The sequence below is a fragment of the Akebia trifoliata genome, chromosome 4, assembly GCF_017979445.1.
Source record: "Akebia trifoliata isolate Shusen 1 chromosome 4, ASM1797944v1, whole genome shotgun sequence".
In the NCBI taxonomy this organism is placed as follows: domain Eukaryota; kingdom Viridiplantae; phylum Streptophyta; class Magnoliopsida; order Ranunculales; family Lardizabalaceae; genus Akebia; species Akebia trifoliata.
Window position 1 is genome coordinate 3,950,696 of NC_141378.1, and position 27,563 is coordinate 3,978,258.

Consider the following 27,563-nt stretch of genomic DNA (forward strand, 5'->3'; position numbering starts at 1 on the left):
CCATGAGTAAGTGGAAGGAGTGTGTCATATGCCACTTTTGAGATCTTATTGTTATTATTGTATTACGTTTGATGTGATATTTTCTCAGTCATCAAGAAGCGCTTCTCATGAAAATGCTTATGTAACACTTTCCAAACACTACCTCTGATTACAGCAATAATCGTAGTTCTGGTCAACATAGTTAACGATCAGGATCCTCCGCACTACAAACTTCTATGGTACACCACATGACCGTATAATAATTTATTCGTCAACTTATCTGCTTAGCTCAACTAGTCAAGTTGCCTCGTCACCACCAGCTAGCCTACGTGGATCAAGTAAACAAAAGAGATGGATTTTATTTACATGTGGACCATTGTCATCAATTATCCTTTATAATTACATTTAAATTAGGATATTTTAGTAAAATTAGAAACATTGGATGCTTAATTACCCTACTTTTAAATGTGGTGTACACGTAATCATAGATGCTTTCATACGTATCTCGATGTACGTTTTAATGGTACTTCAGCATTATTCTTATTTATATCCGCTAAGAATAGAAGACGCAAAGTTGTCTTTCTAGTAATTTACGAAAATATCCTCCATTTACAACAGAAAAAAAAAAGTCCAACAACCTTCGGCACCTATTATTTAAGACATCTATGGATGCCATTTGCAAAAAGAATATGCTCTTTTAATAGTAAAGTACCTAATATGGGTTTATTTTTATCTAAATTGACAAATATATCCTGTCAAGCATATCTTCTTACCCACGTTAGAATTTTTATGTTAATCCATAGTTTTAATTTTACTTACTTTGTAATATCCTATCCTTTTAGTTGACAATAAGGGCCCTACTTGATATAATGCGAACTGTTGTTGCTTTGATATGTTACTGCAGGTTGATGTAGCATGTACCCATATTTTTTCAATAACAATTCTTACAAAATTTTGGTAAATTAGGAACGATTGGGATCCATGGTCTCATGAAAAGTGAAGTTATACGTTCACACACAATCTTAACTATGTACACGTGAGATCCAACAGTTGAGATTAATCTTCGAGATTCATAATATATTCTTAAGATATATCTTTATCCCAACCATTGGATCCTAGGTATAAACGGTTGAGATTGTGTGTAAACATATGACTTCACTTTTCATGAGTCTATCGTTCCCCACCCAATTAGGAATCATTACAATAATTTCTTAAGTAAGACGTTGCATGTTCTTTTTTACAACAATAAGTGAGAGGGACTGTCATAATGTGTACATGCGAAAAAAATTCTTACCAAAAACATGGCATTGAAATATATATCTCGATGTAATATTTTAAGGTTGATTTGATATAGATCCCAAGGCAGTTATTACTGTACATCCTGAAGTTAATTTTATATAGATATTAATAAATTGATTAGTACGCCTTGTAAGAAAAATTAAGTGCGAATTCATTGTAATAATTGACAAATTTTGATTTTATCTTATTTAGATGAGAACAAACTCTTATCTTAAAATGGATGATCTAGTAATTGATTGGAGAATTTTCACACATTGATCATAATGGATTTGACATTTATAGTTTTTTGACATAAGAAGATGGATTGTCTTCCTTTCAAATTTTTTGTTTTATGTTTATATATTAAAGTTTGCCCGTGTCATAGGTTAAAGGGGTAAAAGAGGAAAAATAGTAAAGATAGAGAAATATTATTAAAAACTGGGGTAAAATAGGAAAGATGGTAATTGAAAATATATTATTGAAAAATAAAGGGAAGAAGATGAGAGAAAAAATAGTAGAGTTGAAGATGATGAAAAGGAAAGATAATAAAGTGGACAATGCGAATCCACTCTATTGTAACTAGAGAGGGGCATTTATATCGATGACTATAAATGCAATGGGACCCCATCGATGCATCTTATTATATAGATATCAAAAGAGATATTCTCCTGCAAGAGAAAGGGAAATCCAAGTGGAGGGGTAATCACCAAAAGACTAGAAAATGGAAATTTGTACAATAATTTTGTGAATAGAAATAAGAGTCATGCTGGGGTGACACAAGATTTACTATGATTCTTATAATTCTGACATGGGCATGCATACATAATCCTAGATGATTTTTTACTCGTATCACGAGGAAATACATTTATGGTTATGTACACATCCCACGTTAGACTTGTGAGAATCATAGTAAATAATCTGTGTCATTTGAACATTTTCCTAGAAATAACTCTCTAAAGGTCAAGAATGTAATCATCAAACTTACAATGAATCCTGTCAATAAATATTTTTAAGTCTCTCTCTCTCTCTCTACCTCTTTCACTCACTTGTTGTCTTATTTTATTTTATTGGTAGACTCACTCATTCTCTTCTCTTATTATTTCCATGATTGATTAATGTATGATCTGCAGGATGAGATTATTACTTTGAAAATCTTAAATTATCGACAGCATTAGAAAAATTTCACCCCCAATGTAAAAGAGAAGAAATAATTTACAATTCAAGCCTTCAGATTGAATCAAAATTAGTGCTTATTTAACACGATAAAATGAAAGTTAGATCGATAGACACACAACAAAGCAATCGCCATCGACAACCACGAATTCATATTTCAATTGCATGCATTGTATCAAAATTTTCAATATCAATACAAACTTATCTTACCACATAATATGGATATAGAACACATCACCATCTGAAATGGACTAGAAAAGAAAAACACATAAATTTTGTCACTTTCTTGATCTACCATCGATGACCATAATCCACTCCTTAATAATAACGTAATACAGGGTAAAATCGTCTTTAGGCATTTTTAGATATATATATATATTTTTTTTCTAGTCAACATGAACTGGTTAATGACTCACGTACTTCTTATTGACTTGGAATGCTTCTAAGACATATGTGTCATTTTATTAATGTGAGGGTATTTTTTCGTATTTTCATGCATTTTCCCCTCTTTCTTGAGTTTCTCTCTCGTCTCTTCGTCTCTCTCTTTAAAATCTCTAATCCGTTTGGAAGAAGGAAGAGAAACTTAAAACACAAAGGGAAAAGAAGCACAAAGTCCTCTCCTTTTTCTCTTTCTTTACTTTCTTCGCCATTAATAGATCTCGAAGATCTCGAAATCCCGAGAAACCCTAATCTATAATTTATTGAAGAATCTTTATAACCATAAATTTCTCTCTGATCTGTTACCCTTCGTCACCATAATCATCTTTCAACAATTTTTGTCCCTGTAATTTTCAACAATGTCTGATTCTGGAGGGTTTTCTTCCTCTCGAAGTCGAAGCGGAGATCGATTCTACGAACCTCCTGCGATGAGAAGACATCAACAGCAGTTGTTGCAGCAACAACAACAACAACAACAACAACAACAACATCAACAACATCAACAGCAGCAACAACAAAAACAACAACTTCAGAGGGCAGCGAAGTCGAAGTTGGCTTCGATTGAGGCGGAGAATCGAAGAGAATCTGAAGATTCTTCATCGGAAAAACCATCAATTTGTTCTCCGCCACTTCAGAGACCTGAGAATTCTACCAACCTGGACCGATTCTTGGAATCCATTACTCCTATGGTTCCAGCGCAGTATTTCTCCAAGGTGACTGACATAAATTAGGGTTTTTGTTGTTTTTGAAGATTTCTTTATGGGTTTCTAGGGTTCTTCCGTTTTAATTACTGAAGTGTTACAGACTAGCACGAAAGGATGGAGACCTTGCGACGCTGATTTCCATCCGTACTTCAGTCTTGGGGATCTCTGGGAGTCGTTTAAGGAGTGGAGCGCGTATGGAGCAGGAGTGCCTCTTGTGTTAAATGGAAGCGATTCTGTTGTGCAGTACTATGTGCCATACTTGTCTGGCATTCAGCTTTATGTAGACCCATCGAAGCCCCCTTTGAGGTTGAGGTGAGAAACTTGGCTGGTTTTCTTGATTCTTTTAATGTTTGGTTTCTTTGGGATTGAACTGTTGCAAACTTGCAAATGATAAGATCTTCAGGTTATTAAAAAAAAAAATGCAATTTTGTTTCGAATTGAAGACTGATTGGATAAGGGATTTATGAATTATGACTCCTGTTTTGGAGCCTGATAGTACTGGTCAACCCCCTTTTCAAGTGAAGTTGTAGAGTAGTATCCTTGGTAAGGGGTGTGAGTAGTAGGTGAGTCAAACACTTGATTTTTCATTTTGTTAGAGGTTGATGGAAGTATAGGCTAACCACTGATCGATTCCTGACAAAAATGATGACATTTCTCTCTCTATTTCATCTTTTATTGAATTGCAATGGCACCACCCAACTCCTTGTTGTCGTGTTATGAGCGCGAGCTCTATGGAAAGGATTTCACATTGATAACAAATGGAAGTGCCAGCATTACCAGAGGAGAGAGAATTGTCGCCCTTGTCTCAAGGCTTAAATGCATTATGGGTTCTGTCATCCCATGGTGTAGACTGGTTGTCACGAATTCATGTGGGGCTTTTTATTGTAGAACCGTATTTTTATTTATGTATAAATGCTACAATTCATTTCTTTACAAGGAATTATAGTTGAGTGCATTTTAGTTTTAATCTGAAGCTATTAATGTATATTGTCTTTATCATTGTCAGGTAATAATATACATGAAAAGTGTTGTCTCTTCTTATAATCATATTATTACCTTTCCTACTATTTGTACAACTTAGCTATTCATGTTAGTTTGGTATTTTTGTAATTATTTTGGTTTATTGTTTAGAAAATTGTGCTTATATATGTTTAGTGAACATATGTTAAATAGGCGATCACTGTCTTGATTCTTGAGACAAGACTTTTGGTTTCATACATATCTATTGTTTCCTTTATAAGCTATCCTTATTGGTTTTTGTTCACAATTTTTTTTACTGTGATTTTATCAACTACAAATGAATCTTAAATAATATTTAAACTAGGTTTGTATTTGTTTCCATGTCATGTCGTAATGATGCCAGTTGTGTGAATTCCACATCTTGCTATCATGGTAGGGGTCTTTTGTAGTTGTTATTCCATGTGATTATGTTAGCTACAGTGCTACACAACAACTAATGACTAAAATACTATTACCAATGTTCTTTGTTAACAGAAAATTAGTCACCTTGTTGTGGATGAAGATATTTCATTTTTTTGGTTATTGCTAGTTGTACATCATCATATACACCTTATCCCAATTGTTGGGGTTGGCAACATGGTTACTATTTCACCATTCAACTTTATCTTGAGATCTATATTTAATCAAGCTATTTGGCCACCTATACTTTCTTTCTATCTCCACTGACTACATTTTTGGCCTTCCTCATTCTGACTTGCACTGAAATGTTTATTTCCATTGGCGTTACTGTTCTTCTTTTTACAAACCTGAATCATCTTGAATGACTTCATTTAATATTTATTGGAGCTATTCATAAATTCCCTTGCATATTCTCATTTCTGATTGCCTTTCCTAGTGTACTACTCATTGATCTCAGCATCTCCATCTTCTCTATGTTCATTTTGTAAACATGTACCCCCCAACCCCATGCCACCCTTGTAGCAGATGAACAATGAACTCCATAAAGCTTGGCTGAGGCTATTACTGTCTTGTAAAATTTAATCTTTAGTTTGATTGGTGTACTTCGATCACACAAGTTTGATAGCACGCCCACTTTATCCAACCAAGAATAATTCTCCATCTCCTTGGGGCATTTCTTGTCTGTAACTAGTGTCTCAAGTTATACTATATGTATGTTGTATTTTGCCTTTTTGAGTTCCTAATGAACTCTTTATTTGGAGTTTCATGGTTTGACTTTTTTGTTCTTCTGTATTGATGATATCAACCACCTAAAAGAAAAGTATCCATCATTGAAATTGAAACAAGCCCTCTCTTTTACTTTCTTACTTTCATTGTCTATTTTAATGCTCCATGAAGTGTCTTATTTGTCACCTGCCAACTATAAGCAGGGTTTTCAAACCTGGAATGAACTTTTTAGCTGAACCATGGTCTGGGTATATATATATGTGTGTGTGTGTGTGTGTGCACTCTTTATTTAGCCAAAAAACTAGAAATTTTTTGACCTCCTGATTGGTCCAATGAACTGTGGCCCTCACTGGTCCAATGTCTGGTCCAGGTTTGAAAACACTTGACTGTAAGGCACTAAAAGTAACGTAGTTACACTATTTTTTAACACTTCCTGAATGTCTCTCTTGTAGCAGACAACCTGGTGAAGACAGTGATGCTGAATCGTCCAGGGAGACCAGTAGTGACGGTAGCAGTGACTGTGATGAAGAACGACTAATAAAACATGCTGAAGGATTGTGGGGCAACAAACAAAACCCATTGGACTTGGATAGATTGTCATCTAGAGAAAAGGCTTTTATGGGTTCATCCGGTGATGATGGTGACGTTTGCAATCCGCCAGGCCTACTATTATTCCAATACTTGGAGCACAATCCTCCGTACAGCCGTGAACCTTTGGCAGATAAGGTAATCTAATTCTCACCTGGGGACTAATTAGTATGCCAAGTTTGAAAATTGAAATGCATTTTATTTTCTCCTAACACACTTGTACCACATTGTATCACACAGATTTCAGTTCTTTCGTCTCGATTTCCAGAGCTTAAGACATACAATAGCTGTGATCTACTGCCTGCAAGTTGGATTTCTGTGGCTTGGTAACCTTTTTCATATTATTTTATAGCAACATTGCAGTGGTTGTGTGCCATTACTCTTGCTTATACTTGGGATTTACTGTAACTTTGGTGTAGGTACCCGATATATAGGATACCCACAGGTCCAACTCTACGGGATTTGGATGCCTGCTTTTTAACCTTCCACTTCCTGTCAACTCCTTTCCAAAGTAATCATTTTTTCACCTCTGTCTCATATATATATTTAGGATCAGGATCAAGAGCCAACTATTTGGCCAACGTGTTTTGTCCTATGTGAGCTAGAAGTTTCGGAATGGGCTGATTTTTTTTTTTTTTTGAGGAGGAGATCATCCTCAAAAAAATCAGCCTATTCCAAAACTTCTAACCCAGTTTACAAGTTGAAGAATCGTGGACCATCCATATTTTTGTAAACCACTTTTGATGGGGTTAGAAGTTTCAGAATGGGCTGATTTTTGGTGAGGATGATCTCCTCACAATAGAGATCAAGCCATTCCGAAACTTCTAGGACAAAACACATTGACTCTTGAACCTGACCAATGTATATATATATTTTTTTTTCCGGAGTTAATTTTGAGATTCTTTGTATGATTTTCATGGCAGGTACTGGCAATGACCATCCACAAACATGCGGTTTGAACAATAGGAAGGTCAATGGAAGCATTCATGCATCACCAAAGCTATCGCTGCCTGTGTTTGGGCTTGCATCCTACAAATTCAAGGGTTCTGTTTGGGCTCCGTATGGACTGGACGAGCAGCAACAAGCAAGCTTACTGTTGCAAGCCGCTGACGACTGGCTTCGGCTCCTACAGGTTGATCACCCGGATTACCGGTTCTTTGTTTCACACAACACATACCAGAGGTGAGGGGGTGAGGGGTGAGGTTTTTCTTTAATGCCTCTTTCTCAATCAAAGATGATGGAGGTCCATGAACTAGTGTTGATTCAGTAACACAATGCCTGCCCCACAACTCTCCTACTATTATCGTCTTTTGGTTGATATTGTGCTAAGTTGCCTTGGATTCTTATCTTCTATACATAGTTATGTCTGGCTTTACCTGTACTACTGCTCCTCCTAGAAATATTTTTCAGAAGGCAGTAGGATAAACTGAAAAAAATAATGTTGGCTGTGACTGTCAAAGACTCAAGTGGCAAAGAAGGATGATAGCAATGCAACAAATCCGTTGGCGGGTTCACAGGATTACAACGTTATTAGCAGAGTTTGCTGTCAGACCAATAACCTTGTTGAGGGTTTGACCTTCTCTCGTTTGTGTTGTGTGGATGGAGGTGAACACAATGGTCATCAAAATGTTTGGTAAATTCAAGGTTTCAATATCAAGGTTTCCAGATGGATAGATGTTGACAATAAGTTGGGTAAAACTACAGTTTACTTGCATATGTAAATCTACTAGTTTCCTGAACCTGTCTTTGATTGGCTCAATGCTAATCATCACTTTGTTTAGATGGGTTTTAGATGTTGACGATTAGTTGGTAAAACTAGATGTTTTTAGTTGCATATGTATATCTCTACTAGTTTCCTGAACCTATTTCATGCTTGTTTCCTTGCATGTATTGTATTTTTTTCCCTTGATGATTGAGGTTCTGAATCAACATGGCCCTTTTTTCTCATATGGGTGTTGATTGCACAAGGGATTCAGTTGTCAATCTATGGATGGGATTCAGTTGTTAATCAATGGATGATCATCTGGTTGGGTGAATTTGTGTAGCACTGTTTGAAATGCTACATTTTGACTGTTTGAAGTTGATATGTTCGGTTGGATGTCGACAAGTTTATAGGCAGATTTAATTTTGGATGAAAGTTGTGACCAAAACATACGTTTGTTCTGATGGACGTAACCTTTGGAAAGTGCATTATCAAACCTTCAGAATAATCCCTTTTGCTCTTGAATATTCCCGATCTTTGGGTTTCTCCAATTATGCGCAAGGTAGATTCCCAAAAGTGTTTTATGATTTGCAGCGTTGGTTCCAATAAAGATATTACATTTTCCACTTGTCTCCATCATCAAATGGTAACGTATAATATGCCTCCCATCATTAACTATGTGTTTGGATTGATTAACTATGTGTTTGGATTGAGAGAAATGGAGAGGAGAAAGAGAAAATAAATGGGTTTTTTCTTCATTTCTCTTGTTTGAATTGTTAAGGGAGCGAGAGAAGAGAAAAGAAAAAATGTGAGTTTTTTCTCTTTAAAAGCCAAGAGATATGGAGAGAAAATCTTTTAAAATATGTTTTTTTGGTCTAACTCTGCCGATTTCTCTCCTGTCATTCTGTCAATCCAAACACGATGGAGAAAAACTAAGTTTCTCTTCCCTATAATGGTCTCAATCCAAACACAGGGCAAGAGAATGTATGATTTGGTGATAATGTCTTTCAGCATTTTTCAAATAAAAAATATATATTTTTTTTATCTGGAAAACAATGTTTTGAAAAATAGAAAATGGTCAAGTGTAAATGGGTTTCTTTGAAAAAAAAAAAAAAAAAACCTAACCGTTCAAAGAAAATGTTGAAAAAGAGTTGGCTTTTAATCTTAGGGTGGGGGGCTATCTTGAGATGACAAAAAAATATATACGTACTTTCGCAAGAAAATGATTTTCTTGTGGTGTCTGGCTGATGAAATTTTATTGATTTATATATAATAAAAAACATTTTCTGAATTTATTTACTTTTGTTTGCCTGATCAAATGCAACACCACAGCCACACCCAAAAAAGGAAGGAAAACTAAATCTTCGTGCGTACACAAACAAAAAAGGGAATTTTTGAATTGGAAGATGAGAAAAACACATGTGATGGTGGAGACTAATGGGATTCATGAGTAGAAACTATTGCAGAAGTCAAGACTGTAAACGTTTTGGTATGATTTTTAGAGAATAGAACAAACTCGTCTTTATAGTGCAGGTAACCAAACTGCTTGACCAGCCTCCTTAAACAACATAACAAACTTTATACTGCTATTACAACGGACCTCATGTTTTCACATGAAATAGTAATATAGATAAAGTACAATAGTTCAAAGATAAGACAGAGGATACAAGAGCCTGTTCTGACCTACTAAACTACTTCCACTTATATAGCATATATTATTATTATTACATAATATGCCTTCTCATCTTACTCCAGGTGTTGCTCTTCTCGCTCCCCGCTGTCGAGAACATCAGCATATACCCATTAAATGTAAAACATAGATCAGGGGCCCTTTGTATTGGGATTTAGAATCACGGCCTCTAATGTCATGCTACATCTTTATAAGTCGTCATCAAGAATGGTAGACAGCAACAGCCCCTGTACAAACTCACACCTCCGAGCCTTCTCCTCTTGTTCCTTGTCTGACAGAGGAGTCAGTTGGGTGCTTCTGTCAAGCAGAAACAAAAAAGAAAAAAAGAAAAAAATCATAATTAACAGTTTGTTATTCTTACTAATTTTAAAATAGACAAAAAAAAGTAGTAACAAAAATGGTCACTATAAGGCTCTTAACATCAACTAATATTGGCTGTTTTGATAATTTGACGGAAGAATCAAATACCAGTTGTTACTCATTACCTGTTAACCGTCCTAAAGTTATAACACTGCAAATGATGTCAAATTGGAGATTATTTGCTGTCATTTTTTTTCCCACATAACAAGCACTATAGTGGCCATTACTGTTACAAAACGGTAACGCTCACCCACTGCCAAGAAATTATATTGCCCTACTTAAAACTTATCGAGTGAGATTGATGGTCATGTTGACTATGAAGTCAAAATACTATACTAGTACATCTGTCAATGGCTGAACCTGGGTAACACCATTGTCATCCCAGACATAGCCTTGTAAACCTACGTCAGCTTGATTCAGAGGAAAATGGAATTAACACAAATAATTCACATATCACAACAGTGCAAATTTCAATTACGACATCTAAAAAGTGCACTCAATTAATCAACACAAGGAGATGGTAAAACAAGTTTCGTACCTCTCTAATACATGCCCATCTGAACCTTTTTTAGCTAAACTTGATTCAGCAGAAGAATGATGCTGTACAGTCGTTGGTTCATCGGGTAGAGGCAAATTGTATACAAATGACGACAGCAGTGGATCCGGTGCTGTGTTGGAGGATGGGACTGCATGGGAAGAACCCCCAAGAAGGTACTGCAAATTCCCTTCCCGAAGCTCCTTTCTCAATAAAGAAAGGGTTGAATGAGATCCAAGTTTACGGTTTCTCCTCCTACGTTGCATGTAAACTCTAGTTAAGAAATCCAGAGAATAGCATCAACTCCTCATTGTGGTGATAGATATTTGTACAGAAAATAGAGGAAAAAAGAATAATAGCTAAATATCTACGCTCAAGTGTCTTGGGTCTAAAGAAACAGACATTTAAAAGTGTGGGATTTAAAGAAAGCAGAAGGATTTGGGTATCAATATAGGAAAGGTTTGTTTGCTCAATCATGATGGAAGAAGAAAATGAGATTGGCTCTAAAAAAAAATTGTAGTCAGTTTAAAACAATTAAGTGTAACCCAAAAACATGCCAAAATCTAAATATAATTACTATCAAATCTATTGAAAAGGATATCTTGAAGAACTGTCCATGCTGGATTGTCATATGTCCAACTATGTCTATCCCCACTCTCATTCCACAGACTGGGCATACCTGCATAAATAACAGGTCCTGATTGTAAGCAGAAATGTACTTCAAGAGCATCTCATTTCTTTTTTTTTTATATAAGTAAAAAAATAAAATAAAATAAAAAATATGGGGATAAAAAGCATCATCCAAGCCTTATCCCAAAGATTTGGGGTCGGCTAAACAAATCATGCTCCTCCATTCCACTCTATCCAAAGCTATGCCTTTTGTTTTGCATTTGTTTTTTTCAAATTTTAAGTATTCATATCTGCTTTCACTTCTCCATCCATGTTCTTTTGGGCCATCTTCTCATCTTTTTAGAACCTTTTAATTATTTCTAGTAATTGAGGCTGCAATTGGCCTTCGTTGTACATGCCCAAATAATATCAATCGACTTACTCTTAGCTTATTGCCTGTTGGAGCTACTACAACATTTCCCGAATGCATTTGTTTCTAATTTTAAAAAAAAAAAAAAATGAATAAAGATTTAAGTACACAAAAACACTCTAGTGGCTCAGAGATTCGCAAGAGGTAAAACCAACAAAAAAGAGATATTGGGCTCACTTGGGGCACAAAAATTCCAACAAAAATATCCTTCTTCATTCGAACATTGTTCAACTAAAATTCTAACAATGGACAACCTCATGGTAAGGGAATTCTTCAAACCAATTTTTGTTTTTTGAGCAAATCAAGCGGGCAATCTGTCAATCATTTGTTTATTCATTGCATCTTTGCTAGATAGATTTGGACTCACTTTCTTTAGTTATTTAAAACTTCTTGGTACTTCTCATCGCTTCTTACCCTCTTTGATTGTTGGACGCTTAAAGGAATTTCTCTAAAAAAAAATTTATGGTTATTAACCACTTTTGTTGTGTGTTGGGCTATCCGGTTGGGGTGGAATTGCAAGGTTTTTGAAGGGAACGAACACTCCATGTGCAAGGTCATTCTATTATTCGGTCTATTGCTTTACTGGAGTAAGAGCTTCATTGAATTTAAAGGAGTGTTTTTTGAGGATTTTTTGTTTAATTGGGACTCTATGCGAGTCTTGACTTTTGATTGTTGGTGTCTTGTCATTTTATCTCTTTCCTTTTTGTATTTTGGTTTAGTGGCTGCCTTGGCCACTTTCTCTTTTTCCTTTTTTGATAGGTAAATGCTTGGTTAGCATAAGAAGTATGGGTTCAAGGGACTTAGGATCTGGAAACAACCTCCACAAGTCTTACCACTTAGCTAAGTGGCACTTCTTAAATCAAAATAAATTGGGAAGACATTTTCGCTTTCGTTTTATAATAAATTCTATTGCCTACAAAAAGATCAGAGAAAAAACTAGTTACAAACAAACTATCCCATCTCCAAAAAATAAGTTTCCAAAGAGACACCTCCAAAACTTCAACATGATGGGCAACAACAATACAAAAGATCTTTAATGTTACAGCTTTGACACACCCCACTTTGTTCCCAATAAGTTTTCTATTCCTTTCCTTCCAAGGGGATAAACACATATTGAGTGGTAGCAACTTCCAAATCAATTTTCCCCTTTTAGGAAAAGGCGTTGTGGCCCATCCGACAAATAGGTCGTGAACCAATTAAGGAATCATCCAACATATCCTAAAATAAAAGAAGAAATCCCCCCATACATTTGTGGAAAAATAGGAATTAGATGCAAAGGTGGTGCACGGACTCTTCAATTGACTCAAATATAGCATACATATATGCAATGGGTCAGCCTCTACTTATCAAATTATTGAAAATAAGGATGTGTCTAAAATTTTTGTCCGCTGTTTCACACTTAGAATGAAAACTTGGAAGGCACCTAGGGTGTAAATGAGTGTTTTTCTATGTTCAGAATTTAATAGAAATCTATCACTACAGCCCTAACCCAGTCACCATCCTCCAACATTGTAACGACTAACAACAATTAAAATTTTAGAGATGTTATTGCTTTGCAATATTGCATTAGCTACTTGATGGAGGAACGTTGTGTTTCTATATACTTAAGCCACCGCACTCAACTTCTTCCTCCGATTTATTTCCTCCCATTAAGCTAATCGGAAGCGTTGTCATTGCTCTCACCCACCTGACTTCCTAGATAGGAACCCTACTTCCTTCATATCAATTGAGGCAATCTGCCCCAACAAAGTTATCCCCTTCAATTTCAACCCTACCAAATAAGTTTTTATTCCCCAATTTCAAGACCCTTCATTTTTCTCCACGGCACAAAACTAGACCTACTTTCAAAAATGCCAGCAGACCTTAGATTGACAAGTGGAATTGGGATCTTTGAACCATGAAACCAAATGAGGTTGTTTTTCTTACTAAACTGCCACAATAGAAGGGGAAAAAAAAAGACAATTATCTGAGGCAGGACCACAAATAACTTCTTGAGATAAATATCGGAAAATGAGTTTCCAAAGAGGCTAGACACCAAAAACCTATTGAGTTTAAGCATGTCGGCACCCCCCGATACACAACATGTAAAATTTGCTCCTATTAGAGGCAAATCCACCACTTCGCTTTTCCACAAAATCTGAGAAATCCTTCATGTTTTGGTTAATTTTGCTCCCCTCTTTCTTTCGCAAGAAAATTTGATAAAATTAAAATCCTCCAAATGCACCATGGAAGATCTCATATTCCATGTACGAAGTCTAGATCCTATCAGAAATTCAGAATCTTATATCTCATTGTACTTCCGTGCACACCAACAAACACCCAATAAAAACTATCATTGTTTCGAACAAATAACTGAGCAAAAAAGAGGCCCCAATCAGAGGGCCCTCCATAATCAAAACTGCTTTAGGCCAGATCACCACGATGAAAATATTAACACCATCAACATCAAGCCTTATCCAAAATATTTGACAAGTTAAAATACGGAGATAAAAAATTCAATTTTTTTTTATTTATGACTAACTGAATATGAATCAAAATTACCAAGATTTGCTAAATTTTCTTCTATAAGTATCAAATATAAAACAAAAATCGTAATTCAACACTACAGATGGGAACAAAAAATTTACTCCATTCTTGGCGTCGACGGGATGCTCGTCTTCGATGTGGCAGCACAATCCAATGTCATCGAAATATTCCGAACAGAACGGGCATGGAAATTCCGCCCGTGGATCATCATCCCCATCAATTTCTTCAAAGCCAAGGTACATATCTGCATCAACATTGATTCCAATTAGTATAACATTAAACCTAACCCAGAAAACACAAGAACCCTAAAAATTTCCCCAAAAACGACGAATTTCGCACTCACCGGAACGCGATTGAAGAGCCGAAAGGTAGCGCTTTGAAGCAGTAGAGAGACGACCGCTCCATGAATCAGCATCCATTGATTCTCGATCTGAAATTTAGAGATAATTCCCCAGGATCAAATCTCAGGTTTATTTGACTAAGAGAGTGGAGTACTTGGAACCCAAATTTAGGGTTCTAAAGAGTCTATCAGGAAAACTTGAAATGTAAATAAGAAAATGTAAAAAACTGAAGACGACAGCTTTTGTTTTGATGTAAAATTTTTAATTCCGAGTGTCATCCTTCGTAAATAGCAAAAATAAATTAGTGAGAAAGAATTCTCTCAACGTTCGCTGTACCTACTCTTAATCATCAAGTCTTATTTAGAAGCAATCAGGTCCGTCCATAAAATTCCATTAATTCTAAGGTCGTTCTCCACCTTTGACCCCTTATATGATTGTTTCACAATCCCTTAGAAGATAAACTTATTAAGAGAAGAGAAAAGAAGGGAAGAGAAGATAAGAGAAATTCAATTTCTCTCCACCATGCTAGGATTGACAATAGAGAACTTGGGACAATTTTAGAATTTTAAAATATCTCAAAAATAGATCTAGGTGAATAGTTGAAATTATAAAATATTTTTGAAAAGGATTTCTCTCCATTTCTCTCATTTTCTCTCCATTTTTGAAGAGAAAGAAAACTCACCTTTTTTTCTCTCTAATTCTTTTCTCTTCTCTTCCCACTTAACAATCCAAATAAGAGAAATAGAAAGAAACTCATTTATTTTATCTTCCTTTCTCTTCTCTTCTCTCAATTTCTCTTAATCCGAACACAATCTTAGGGTTTCAAAGGGAAATTTGGTGTTGCTCTTTACTATTATAATTATAGTTGTGATGAATGCACGCAATAAATCATACGCGGTCCATATGCGGCTAATGTGGCAAAAGCATAGAATCATAGATCTTTTTATTTGGGATACATAAGGAAAAAAGATTTGTGATTATGTGCCCTTACCACATCAGTCGTGTACAAATCGCGTATGATTTACTGTGTGCATTCATCATCATTCTTATAATTATAATGAGAGAAGGCGGAGTAAAAATATTTAAACACCAAAAATTGAATTTCAAAAATACCCCACTTAACATTTAAACTCACAAAAATGTTGAAGTCGCTTTGATTCACATATTAGTGACGTGGATGTGTAAATGGAACCATAGATGGCTTTTCATCAAGATACAAGTGAAAAAATCTATGGTTATCTGCTCCACGTCAATAATGTGTGAATCGATATCAATTTTAATGTCACTCCGGCATGACTCTTAAAATTAATATAATCAAAGTAATATTTGTTAAAACCAAGAAAATTGCAATATCCTAAGAATCACACTGCTAGCTTTCAAACTTAATTTTTTTTTTTTTTTACTATGTAATATTAAAAACCTTTTTAATCATGTTTGATTCCACATGCCACCTTCTAGTATTTTCTAACATTGCTTATATTTATGTAGCTAATCACAATTAGAGATCGTCGATAAAAAGTTGATACTACGAGTTTTGATGGAACAATGCATAATTCTAAGGAAGCTTCGTGATCTTTTTTTTATTGCTTGTTCAAGAATTATTACAATGTGTTTGAGAAGACCTTTCATATTCATGTGGAGAAAGCATTTATTGGAATGTATCATAACTTTTTCAATGTTCTATGGTTGTAACTATCAACAACTTCAAATTGGACTAGTTTCTCCTTACTGGTTAAGTGTTTTGGTTGGAAAAAATCTTAAACCAATTATACTGGGAGCAACTACTTGCATTTACAAGTGATAACTATTTTTACATATTCGGATGCCATCTATTTTATAAGATCCAATGACATTTGAGGTTGTTATAGAAAATAATGAAAAAATGGATAGCATTCGAGTGATTGTGTAAAAAAAGTTGTTAGTTTTAGATGTCCCCTGAGCACTTAGTTAGGTGGTAAGATCTTGTGGAGATTGTTAGCAAGTCTTAAGTTCAAATCCTTTGAACCCTTTCTTACGCTAATCCCCAACCTTGCCTTGCAAAAAAAAAAAAAAAAAGACTCAAAATCTTACGATGATAGAAAGGAAAAGGTTTCACACACACACACTCACATATATGCAAAACCAAACATTTTTCAATGCATGGGTTAGAAGTTTCGGAATGGATTGATTTTTGTGAGGATGATCTCTTTGGTGAGGAGACCATCCTCACCAAAAACCAACCCATTCCGAAACTTCTAACCCCATCAAAAGTGATTTACAAAAATTGGACGGTCCATAATTCTTCAATTTGTAAATTGGAGTTAGAAGTTTCAGAATGGGCTAATTTTTGGTGAGGATGATCTTCTCACCATGGAGATCATCCTCATAAAAAATCAACCCATCCAAAACTTCTAACTCGTATATTGAAAAATGTTTGGCATAATATTTGGTTTTGTATATAGCCTTCAAACTTGACATAAAGGGGTGAAGAGATGAGAAAAATAGTCGAGATGTTTATCCTAGCCAGATTTATCTCCCACAAAGTGGGCCCTATAGTCTTGTTTTATTATATAGATATATGATAATAAATTTCTACTAGTTGCACTTGCATCTATCACACAAGAAAGTAGAAGAATGAAGAGAAGGTTTATTATCTTTTATTATTATTTTTATTTTTTTTGTTGAATGAGGAGAAGAGAGAGAGAGAGAGAACATATCCCTCTCTTTGCTTTTTGTTGAAGGGAAGGGGTGCAATTATATTAATGACGTGAAAGAAATACTTTTAAAATATGAGGTTCTATTCATTTTAAGTGGTGTGCATTTAGTTACTCCCATCATTTTAATCCAATTTTTTTTTTTAGTTCACCAATTATCCCATATTCTTCAAATGCATCCATTTTAATTTTATTCAACATTCAATTTGTTAACATGCTTTATTCATTGTCCAAATGCTCTGCTCCATAAAAAGCATAGCTGGTTTTATTGACAACTTATAAAATTATACTTTTAATTTAATGATGATGTGCCATTCACAACTCCAAACTGTCTTAGTTATAATTATATGGACCAACATTCTCCTCAATTTCTCCAACATAATGAATAATGGAGCCAATGTAACAATAATGGCTTTGAGGTATTTTCAAGTGATGGCAGACTCTGTGTTTGTTATTATCATTATTAAAGTTGGATTTTACATCCAATTTTTTTTTTTTGTTTTGTTTGTACCTGCTTAATCTAATGTTCTTAGATTCCAAAATAATTCTACAGTTTTAGTTTGGTATCGACTCCATTGTAGTACGGTGAGTGGTCAAGCAATATCATCTAATTTGCAAGTAACTTAAGGATTTACAATCCCAAAGGGTTGGCTCAATGGCAATTTTGGACTGATAAACAGTTAATGTTCATAAGTCGTGAGTTCGACAGTCAATATGAGCATTAATTCTTCATGGGTACTCGTGAGGATGCAGACTCACTTACCCAGGACGTGTGCGATGTCCGGGTGTTGCATGTACCCTGAGACTAGTCTTTGAACAAGACCATGGTCTATAGATTGAGCAAAGCTTAAATACTAGCCCAACCGGTTATAAATAAATAAATAAATAAATAAATAAAAAATACGAAGATTTGCTATGAGAATTACATTATCTATAACTATAACTATAGGTAATGTATGTGAAACCACAAAAAATAAATAAAAAATGTAAGAATTTACTATGAGAATTACATCATCTATAAAAAGTAACCAGTGCATTTTCAGGACGTGAATCACAATTTTATTGGTTATTAGGGAAGAAAATGCTGGAATGACACATGGTATTTATTGTGATTATCACAAATCTGACGTGGGATGTACATGTAAATGTAACCATAGATGTGTTTCCTCGCGATATAAGTAAAAATCATCTACAGTTATGTATACAAGTCCACCTCATAATTGTGAGAATCACAGTAAGTCCTGTGCCACTCCAGCACAACTCTTCAAGGAAATGACTCTAACATATAAATTTTAAGAATAATGTTGAAGTGACCTCAAGATTGGACCTCACATCGCACACCCTGACGTGAAAATATATGAGAGCCATAGATACCTTCATCAAGATTAAAGTGTGAAAAGCATATGCGGTTCTCATCCACTTTAAATGTTGAGGGCATTTAACATTTTTGAAATCCAATATTTTGATGTCCAATCGCTTCACTCCGCCGCCTCTCACTAGTCACTACAATAGCAAAGAAGTGGGTGCATTTTGAGATCATGTACGGGGTCAACAACAACAAGTGAGTCCTTGGAATTAACACACCAGTTTCATGACCCAGTCAACGAGGTGAGCGACTCACGCTGGGCAAACTCGTTCGATGATCTCCGTGTTCGTTCCGATTGTGTCAAACCATACTACGAAAACAAGCACCACAGTGACGAAGCATAAACTCGTCCCGCTTATAGGTGTGCAGTCGAAGGATCGATTCATTGCGGGAATAAGTTTCAAAGGAATTTGTGCGATCTGTAACAGGAAAGTCTCTTTTTCGAGCGTTCGGAATCTCTGTTTCAACGACGCTTCTTCAATTCTCCCAAATTTGAGAAAACTTAACAAACGATCTCCATTTGCTGATCTGTAGAAGAACAGTTTGGAATTTGAATTCTCCTTCGATTTTGATTTTGATTTCGATTTCGATTTATTCATGGCGACTAGAAATCGAACTCTTCTGTACAGAAAGTATAGAGATGCTTTGAAGAGTGTTCGTGTTCCCACGATCTCTTCTTCTTTGGGTGGTCCGGTGATCGAATTAGCAAACACTTCGCTTCTGCATCCGAATCGTTCGTATGCTCCACTTAGTACTGAGGATCCAGGGACTTCCAGGTAAGTTTTTCAGTGAATTTCTGAGATGCAGAACCCTAATTTGGAATTCGTTTTTGTCTTTGTTACTTGAATTAGTTTTGAAAATTCTGAGATCTGAATTGATGTTTATCCTTGCGGTTTGTATTGATTTCTGGCATTTGATTCATGTACTCCATGTGATTCAAACTTAACTTTCTGGATTATGTGAAAATTTTGGTTGTGAAATTGGCGTGGATAATGAATTGCTCGTATAATTTAGTTCCCGATTCTTCGTTTATATGATTTATTATTATGTTATTTTTGGTCACTTGTCTCAGTACCTCTTTTGAATTTTCAGATATTTGACTTGTTATAGACATGTTATTTCATTATTTCTAGATTGTTAACTAAGATAGAATAGCAGATTAAAACTTTGAATTCAAATCAACTTATCAACTTGCAAGTGGAGATTCCTGACAAAATTAGTTGGATGGTTTTAAATTCTTTTTTATTGCTTTTTTTTCCTTTTGAAGCTGAGATTCAATATGTAAATACTAAAAAAACTTGAGAAATTGACCACTCAATTATCAAAAATTAAAATAAAAAATTGGCTGCTCAGGGATGTATTTGTGGTGCAAGTTCTTGTTAAACCTGGGAAAAACAAATATTCATTGAAAGTGATGAGAGACACCTGAGCAAAGACTAATCAATATTAGCAGAGTTTCAAAAGATATCAAAATAATATTAATCAATCAAAGCCTCTTTACATGTTCTCATATCCAATTATTTATAAGAAAACAAAACCCAAAAACCTAAATTAAGGCCTTAAGAGACAATTCTGAACCATTTATCCTAAATAATGTAAATATTTGATTAAGAATAGATAAAATACCCCTAATTTTTGTTACTTGTAATGTACCAAAATTTTCAGTATATATTTTGATATTCAAAACATCAAAACTTGCCCAGAAATCGTGGAATAGTTGTTGTAGATCACTGGATGAGCTTTCCAATGCATCTAATGAATTTCCAACTAGATGTCTAAATAAAAAAAAATTTATATTTATTACAAAATAAATGACATCTAGGCTCCACGAGATTTTAGAACATGGACTTCCTTTTTTGGTATCTGTTTGTCAAGGGTTAAGATGACTATTGTTTTTTAATCTTTGCATGAGATCCAACTTTTCGACTATGTCAATCATCCCTTTCTTGAAAAAAGTTCAACCCTGAACTTTGTAGTGCTTGGGTGTCTTCAATGGATGATTTCTCTATGGATGATTGTCATTGCTTCTATTGATCCATGCATTACTTGCATTGCTTTTGGATCAATTTCTTCGGGTTGATCGTTGTTGTTTCGATTTGTTGATCGGCATGTTCCCTAGGAAGTAACTTGCTTTGATACCAAATGATTAAGGAGAAAATGATACCCACTAAGAGAAATGATATTGTTTGATACAAAATAAAAGAAAAACTTATAAGAAAATTGAAAATAGTCTTCCAAGATAGTTTGATCATGGATAACTCACTGAAATCTCTTAGCAAGTGAACCCTAAGGAAAACCAAGCTAACCAATGTCAGGAAAGTCTCAATTGATATCAAATTATTGTTAATCAATGAAAGTCTCCTTACATGTTTTCATAACAAACTATTTATAGGCAGACAAAACCCTAAAACATAACTTAAGACCTAAGAAACAAATCCTAACCATTCACCTAATATAACATAAATGTCTTCGTATTAATATTTAAATATCCCTAATTTTCATTACTTCTTATGTATCAAAATCTTAAATGTATTTTTGACATCCAAAACATTAGAATATGCCCAAAAATTGTGAAATAGTTATAGACCACTGAACAAGCTTTCCAACGCATTTGACGGTTCCCAATACGATTTCTGAGTAAAAGAAATTATGTTCGTTAGATATAAACAACATCTAGGCTGGTGAGATTTCAGATCATGGTCCTCTTTCCCATCATCTTTTGCCAAGGCTTCAGAAGACTATTGATCTTTGCATGAGACCTAGATTTTTTATGACATCAGCAATTCATAGGGCTTCCCAAGAAGATTTTGACTACTTGAAAATTGGTAAATGGTAATTGATGTGCAATTCTTGGCCAATAATGTTTTTCTGAGAAATATACAGAGGGTGCTGTAATTGATAATTGCTTACGCATCTCACTTCGTTGATCATTTTGTCTTATCTAATTTATTTAAACTGATTTTTGCACCCGGAGTGGGAAATCTAAAGATGGAGCAACACAACATCTTCTGATGCTTAGGAATTTATCTACACATTTGGAGCAGTCCCAAGCCCCCAACAAAGTTCATAAAAAAAGTATAAAGAGATTGGAATGTGTGGTGGATGCATAGGAAAGACTTATAAGGACAACTTAGAAAAAGTGAGGGAACATAGGAGTTGCCTCAGTGATTGATAAAATAGAGATAATCCACTTGGAGATAGATCGGGTATGTACAATTAAGACAATAACCACACTAGTGAATAGTAAGGAGTAACTTATAAAAAAAATGTGAATGGTAAGGACTAACTTGTGTAGGCCGAAGGCTTTAGAGGAAGGTCAAGAAAGATGTATGTGCCATTCTGTGAGAAACAACAATACTATCAGATGGAAAAATGCTAATTTTTTGGTGCTATGACAAAAAAAAAGTTTGTATGTCTTAGAAATTCTTTAGCTTCTAAAAGGGGTAATGGGAAATTTTAGTGAAAGAGGAATAGGTAGACACAATGCACTGCCTTTTGATTTTGGAAGTTGCTATCATTTTTAACTTGTGTTGGCGGTTCCATCTTATTAGACAATTTCAAGTCATAGGTCTTACTTGCTTATGTCATTTCTTTCATAAGTACATTGTTTGAACCTAATGTGCTTTAAAAAAATAAAAAAATAATCTTAGTTCTATTCTTGGATGCATTTTTGTGATTTTCTGGAGCCTGAAATGACCCTCAATTTTCTTGTACCGGGTTGAACCCTACTAGAAGGATTCTTTGATCCATCATGTCATTCCGGCTCCCTCTCCCACTTCTTGGTATAAAATATTCAATTTCTACTTTTTGATCATGCTTCTGCTCCTACATAGAACAACTTCTTGGCGCTTCTGGTAACTAAGGGTTGTCTAGATGTTCAAACACCTTTGGATTAAATGAGGTTCAAAACTTGGTTGCAAGAAACTCTTATATAAGATGTCGCTTCTACTGTAGATCGGGGAACTCTTAGGACTCATGGTTGTGAGATGACAAAACCGTTGGTTGAGAGACCTTTTGCACTAAACATAGATCATGAAATTATTTCCTTTCTGTGCTTTGTATTTTGACGTTTGAATCAATGTAGGAAGAAATTATGTAGTTGGAACTTTGAAATACGACAATCATGATTTCTTTTTTTTATTATTCTAGATTGATTTATATGCATGTGTGTGCCTAATCTTATAATTTTTCTTTGGTAAGCCATATAATCTTTTAATCATGTCATGTATGTGATTACCATTTCACCTATACATCTCTGTACTTGAATTCACCAGAAGGTTATTAGCTAGGAGAAGCTAGTAATGTGAAAATTAATTATGTCCATATATTTTTTTAAATAATTGATTTATGTAGTACATACTCTTGCCACCCAAGACTTCTTTGAAACGCTCTTCCCTCTCCTGCTCTTACTTCGTGCAACTAAGGATTGAATGCACCTTTGATTCGGCAGTCAAGGGAAAAGGGTTTTGATCTCAAATCATTTTTTGACAAAATTGCACTGTCCAGACAGTAAGCATCATTAGAAAGATGCAAGTTTGAAAGTTGTGGCCAATATCAGGGTGGTCTAACACCATGTCTGTAGCATCAATGTCATTTTCTGTATTTGTATATGTCTATATATACATTGAGTATGTATATGGACATTTTCATGTACAACATACATTCGTAGCAATTCTGTATTGGTGTTCGATTTATGCATGTAGCATAGATTTTCATACAGACCTAAGCATCCCAAAGCTGTGGTATGAAGCCTTAGCCTTGTTCTTGTGCAATGTCTCGTTTAGTTGAAAACAAAAGAAAAAGACACAGTTGAACCAAGCTAGTACGAGGTAAACCATGACACTTGCGACAATTCAAAGACACTCGTTGTCTCATTTTAGTTACCCTTGAGATTAAGAAGCACTTCGATACAAAGTTAAATGCTTGAAATAATGCTCACCGTAAGTACTAGTACCCTTACAAACTCTTCCAACCATTTGAGGCCAAGCACATACAAATAACCTATTTTCTTATAGACTACAGCATCCTTAGTAGCTAACTTCCTAGCTTGGTTCCTAAGAATGCTCTACAGACAACTTTTCACTCCGTAGTGCACCCTGGTATCAAGTTTACACCACACTTCACAAACATTTTTCAGTGAAGGGACGAAAGAATAACCCTGGATCAGGTTCTGTTCTAGTGAACAACCTCCTTGCTTTACTTTCCCCTTCCCTTCCCCGGCAACTTACTTTGAGCCCATTTGGATACACAAAAAAAAAAATAACTTTTCTACTTTTGAAAGTTAAATAGTTATAAAGTTGGTTTGGATTCATCTTAGAAAACTACTTTTAAAAAGTAAAAAATCTCAACTTTTTAAAAGGCAAGAGGAAATTACGTTATACTTTCTAAAAGTTACTTTCTTCCTAGCTTCTTTCTATCCAAATGGGCTCTTCATGTGCTTCAAAGTAAGACTGAAATATGTTTACAAAGACATAGGTAATTGTTCCTATGATTATGCTGACTCATGCAAAATGACATCCTCAATGTTTAATTACATGACATTCCCATGCCATAGAATACCTGGAAGAGTATCAATTTGGTTGCTACATAGTTTCTTTTGAAGTTGTTTAATTTTTTTCTTCAAATTTTTACTAATATTTTCTTTAGAGAAATTCTATTGGCATCCCAAATTTTACTTATTACATCTCAATATTTATCACACCCCAGCTGAAAATTAACACACGCCATTTAAAATAGGAATTAACATTTTCACATCAAAATTTTCGTCATAATACTTGCACAAGATTAAAAAAAAAACCACGAATTGCTACTATCGACAATAACCCATCAAAAAGGACAAGTTGACGTTGATAACGATCGTCTACTCAGACCTCTTGATACTGGTCTCGTGCCCTTTTCTCTTTGATATCTCTCCATCAAAGAAAAGAAATTATCCAGGCCTAAAATTCTTTCCTAAAGTTAGATTGATATTGTCACTTTATTAATTATTATTATTATTAAATTTAGTTGGGTAGTGATAAGTAAAAGTTGTGGTGCCAATAGAAAATCTCTTTATTTCTTCTATAAACAAATTTGCTAATTTTCATATCCTACATAAGTTAAGTTGTATGTTTGCCTGTTACAGTGGGGGTGCACTTACAGTGGGTTTACCTCCAGCTTGGGTGGATGTTTCTGAAGAAATATCAGCAAATATGCAACGCGCAAGGAGTAAAATGGCAGAGTTAGTCAAGGTTCATGCCAAGGCTTTAATGCCGTCCTTTGGAGATGGCGAAGAAGATCAACATTTGATTGAGGCTCTTACCCAAGAGATAACAGATCTGTTGAAAAGGTCTGAAAGGAGATTACAGAAACTTTCTGCAAGTGGGCCTTCTGAGGATTCAAATGTTCGAAAAAATGTACAGGTACAGTAATGGTGGTCATTACATTTTATATTTTGCTATATATATATATTACTTAGAAGCAAATGTAATTGTGATTATTTAATTGGCCTTTCGGTTCTTTGTGTAAGGTTTTTTTTTTTTTTTTTTCTTTTCATTTTTTTTATCTACTGACCATACTTAACTTCTGACTTGGTTCTGTAACATTGTCAAAAGTATTGTGTTGAGTTTCTGGAATAATAAAGCCTCGAATTCTTTTGAGATGATAAGCAAAGCATAAAATCTCATGTGATACGTAATTTAGGAATCATAGTGCTCTATGCCCTATGTAACGTGGACAGTGGCCGACACCAATACGAGGATTCTAACATGATGGCTTTGAGAAGTCCAAAACGTGGACATGTCCCTATAAACATATTATAATATATAAGTTTAATTATATTTAACTCAAAAGTTTTTAAATAAATATAAGGAAGAAATATATGAAAAGCCAAAAAAAAAAACAATTTTTTTTACACACCATAGTTTTGTAACTTAAGTAGATTTCTAGTCTCTATGCATGGTTGTGTTTAACCTATAAATTAGTGAAAGGTGGATGGAATGCATTACGTTAACCCTATTCATTAAAATAAAAGATTAAAAACGTGATATCACATGGTAGGATGTGTTGGATTGTGTCCTTGTGTCAATATATGTCCGATGTGGCAAATATCCTACAAGTGCCCGTTCCTTGTTAGATAAAATATGCCATGATTTCAGATGTTCTTTGGTGTGGGAAACAGAGATCCATTTGTTTTCAGGAAATGTTATCTGTCTTCTTGGATCTTTAATTGCATACAAGGACAAATATAAGCCACTTTCACTTGCTCATTTTGAAAGATAAGTTTTACAGTGTAATAAGACCTAATATGTCTCATTATGTGACCTGTAGTGATGGATGGTGATCACATTTTAATATTTTTTCTGCAGCGTTCTCTTGCTACAGATCTTCAGAATCTTTCATTGGAGCTTCGTAAGAAACAATCGACTTATTTGAAGCGTCTACGACAGCAAAAAGAGGTCTGGTTGGACTTCTTCTTTTGTATTGTTTGTGATAAAATTTTATTAATTTAGAAAAAGAAATAAAATGTTTGGTAGTCTATACTCCAAAATTGACTTAATAACCCTGTTCCCCTTCTTTGGGTAATTGGATTTGCTTTCCTTCACCTAGAGTTGCATAGTTCAATTTATCTAATTTTTTTTCCTCTCCAAAAGACTAACCAGAAGTACATTGATAATTTAATGCATAATAGTTCAGGCACATTTGTTTTGCTTCTAAACTTCGTCTGATTACTACTTTGTCATTAGGGTCCGGATGGGGTTGACTTGGAAATGAATTTGAATGGAAGTGCATCTAAACTGGAAGACGATGATGACTTCAGTGATATGGTATGATGTTTTGCTTGCGTATAATGTTTAATTTTAGTTATATAGTCCTTAATCACTGGAAATATTAGCCTCTCAGAATAGTGCCCTAAATCTTGATCCTGGTAAAGAAAATACTAGATAATCATTGGATTTTATTTAATTTGTTGCTTCATCTCTTCAGGGATTTAATCATCATCAAATGTCCAAATTAAAGAAAAACAAGGCACTCACAGCTCAAAGGGAACGAGAGATAAATCAGGTTAGTAAAAAATATTTAGCAAGCTTTCACCGTTCCTTGATCGAAGACAAGCCTAACGCTTCTCTTATAACCATTCGGAAACTTACTGTTAGGTTGTGGAATCGGTAAATGAGCTAGCTCAAATCATGAAGGATCTCTCAGTCCTTGTGATAGATCAGGTTTGAATCTGTATCCCTTTTACTATGTCCACAAATCTTCCATAAGGATCCAATTTGGATAACTGAATTTATTTCTCCTAGCAGGGAACCATCGTAGATAGGATAGATTATAACATTCAGAATGTTGCAGCCTCGGTTGAGGAGGGCTTTAAACAATTACAGAAGGTTGTCTTTCTTTTATTGTTCATTTATCTAAATTGCAATACATTTGCTGCTAATCTTCTCCTTCCTCATTCACAATGGCTGTCTTCAATCGCAGGCGGAAAGAACACAAAAAAAGGGGGGAATGGTAATGTGTGTCATGGTGCTTGTTATCATGTGCTTCATCATGCTGGTCCTCTTAATCCTCAAGACGATACTCTTGTGATTCATGCATATAGTGATCCAAAAATTACACTTTTTTACTAACAAACCTCACCTATGGCTCTACACAATCATTTACATATGTGGTACACAGCAGGAGAGCGGGGGAAGTTTTGGTGTCAGCCCCTGTTGGAAGAAACAAGCAGCTCTTATTGTATTTGCCTGATGTTTTCGCTGTTTACGGGTTCTGATATCTTAGTCTTAATGGGGTTTGGAGGTTTGTGTCCTAACCCTCACATTTAGTATGTCATCGATGCTCAATTTTTTTTCTTTATCCAATAAAATGGAAACGTACCCATATCTGTACTGCTTCTATCAACCAAGAAAGAAGGAAAGTTTACTGCATCTGATAGGTGTTTTAAGATTTTTGCAATTGAAGCCCTATCCTCAGAGACATACTACTTACTGGGTTTGTAGGTTATACACAGTGAGCCAGAGAGAA

The 27,563-nt window shown here is 34.9% G+C and overlaps 3 protein-coding genes across 4 annotated transcripts; 2 read left to right on the plus strand and 1 right to left on the minus strand.

Moving 5' to 3' along the window:
- Nucleotides 1-2,956: 2,956 nt before the first annotated feature.
- Nucleotides 2,957-8,272, plus strand: LOC147403078 (heat shock protein, putative (DUF789)). 2 transcript variants are annotated; one of them, XM_086438530.1, is made up of 6 exons: nt 2,957-3,581; nt 3,673-3,884; nt 6,170-6,443; nt 6,546-6,631; nt 6,725-6,816; nt 7,229-8,272. In XM_086438530.1, exons 1-6 carry the CDS (start codon nt 3,228-3,230, stop codon nt 7,489-7,491), a joined length of 1,281 nt encoding a protein of 426 aa, XP_086294656.1. In that variant the 5' UTR covers nt 2,957-3,227; the 3' UTR covers nt 7,492-8,272. The 2 variants fall into 2 exon arrangements, with proteins under 2 accessions (XP_086294656.1, XP_086294657.1); XM_086438531.1 differs by having other exon boundaries at nt 2,963-3,581; nt 6,173-6,443.
- A 1,294-nt stretch (nt 8,273-9,566) lies between these two features.
- Nucleotides 9,567-14,709, minus strand: LOC147403079 (Drought-responsive family protein). The gene is made up of 5 exons (XM_086438532.1): nt 14,501-14,709; nt 14,259-14,401; nt 11,192-11,271; nt 10,596-10,856; nt 9,567-9,994 (listed from the first exon to the last, which is right to left on the minus strand). The coding sequence occupies exons 1-5, from the start codon at nt 14,574-14,576 to the stop codon at nt 9,886-9,888; spliced, it is 669 nt and encodes a 222-aa protein (XP_086294658.1). The 5' UTR covers nt 14,577-14,709; the 3' UTR covers nt 9,567-9,885.
- A 4,162-nt stretch (nt 14,710-18,871) lies between these two features.
- Nucleotides 18,872-27,517, plus strand: LOC147403080 (syntaxin-43-like). Its single transcript, XM_086438533.1, has 8 exons — nt 18,872-19,333; nt 24,682-24,958; nt 25,904-25,993; nt 26,282-26,362; nt 26,523-26,600; nt 26,693-26,758; nt 26,843-26,923; nt 27,018-27,517. Exons 1-8 carry the CDS (start codon nt 19,155-19,157, stop codon nt 27,123-27,125), a joined length of 960 nt encoding a protein of 319 aa, XP_086294659.1. The 5' UTR covers nt 18,872-19,154; the 3' UTR covers nt 27,126-27,517.
- Nucleotides 27,518-27,563: the final 46 nt, after the last annotated feature.

What these genes read in the sequence shown, in the direction of transcription:
- LOC147403078 (XM_086438530.1), top strand. Translation starts at nt 3,228, where the DNA reads ATGTCTGATTCTGGAGGGTTTTCTTCCTCTCGAAGTCGAAGCGGAGAT. An exon ending in CAGCGCAGTATTTCTCCAAG is followed by an intron (nt 3,582 to 3,672) that starts GTGACTGACATA and finishes GAAGTGTTACAG; the next exon opens with ACTAGCACGAAAGGATGGAG. An exon ending in GTGAACCTTTGGCAGATAAG is followed by an intron (nt 6,444 to 6,545) that starts GTAATCTAATTC and finishes TGTATCACACAG; the next exon opens with ATTTCAGTTCTTTCGTCTCG.
- LOC147403079 (XM_086438532.1), bottom strand. Translation starts at nt 14,576, where the DNA reads ATGGATGCTGATTCATGGAGCGGTCGTCTCTCTACTGCTTCAAAGCGC. An exon ending in CCGTCGACGCCAAGAATGGA is followed by an intron (nt 11,272 to 14,258) that starts GTAAATTTTTTG and finishes TTATTTATGCAG; the next exon opens with GTATGCCCAGTCTGTGGAAT. An exon ending in CATGGACAGTTCTTCAAGAT is followed by an intron (nt 10,857 to 11,191) that starts ATCCTTTTCAAT and finishes TAGAGTTTACAT; the next exon opens with GCAACGTAGGAGGAGAAACC.
- LOC147403080 (XM_086438533.1), top strand. Translation starts at nt 19,155, where the DNA reads ATGGCGACTAGAAATCGAACTCTTCTGTACAGAAAGTATAGAGATGCT. An exon ending in ATGATGACTTCAGTGATATG is followed by an intron (nt 26,363 to 26,522) that starts GTATGATGTTTT and finishes TCATCTCTTCAG; the next exon opens with GGATTTAATCATCATCAAAT. An exon ending in CAGTCCTTGTGATAGATCAG is followed by an intron (nt 26,759 to 26,842) that starts GTTTGAATCTGT and finishes TTCTCCTAGCAG; the next exon opens with GGAACCATCGTAGATAGGAT.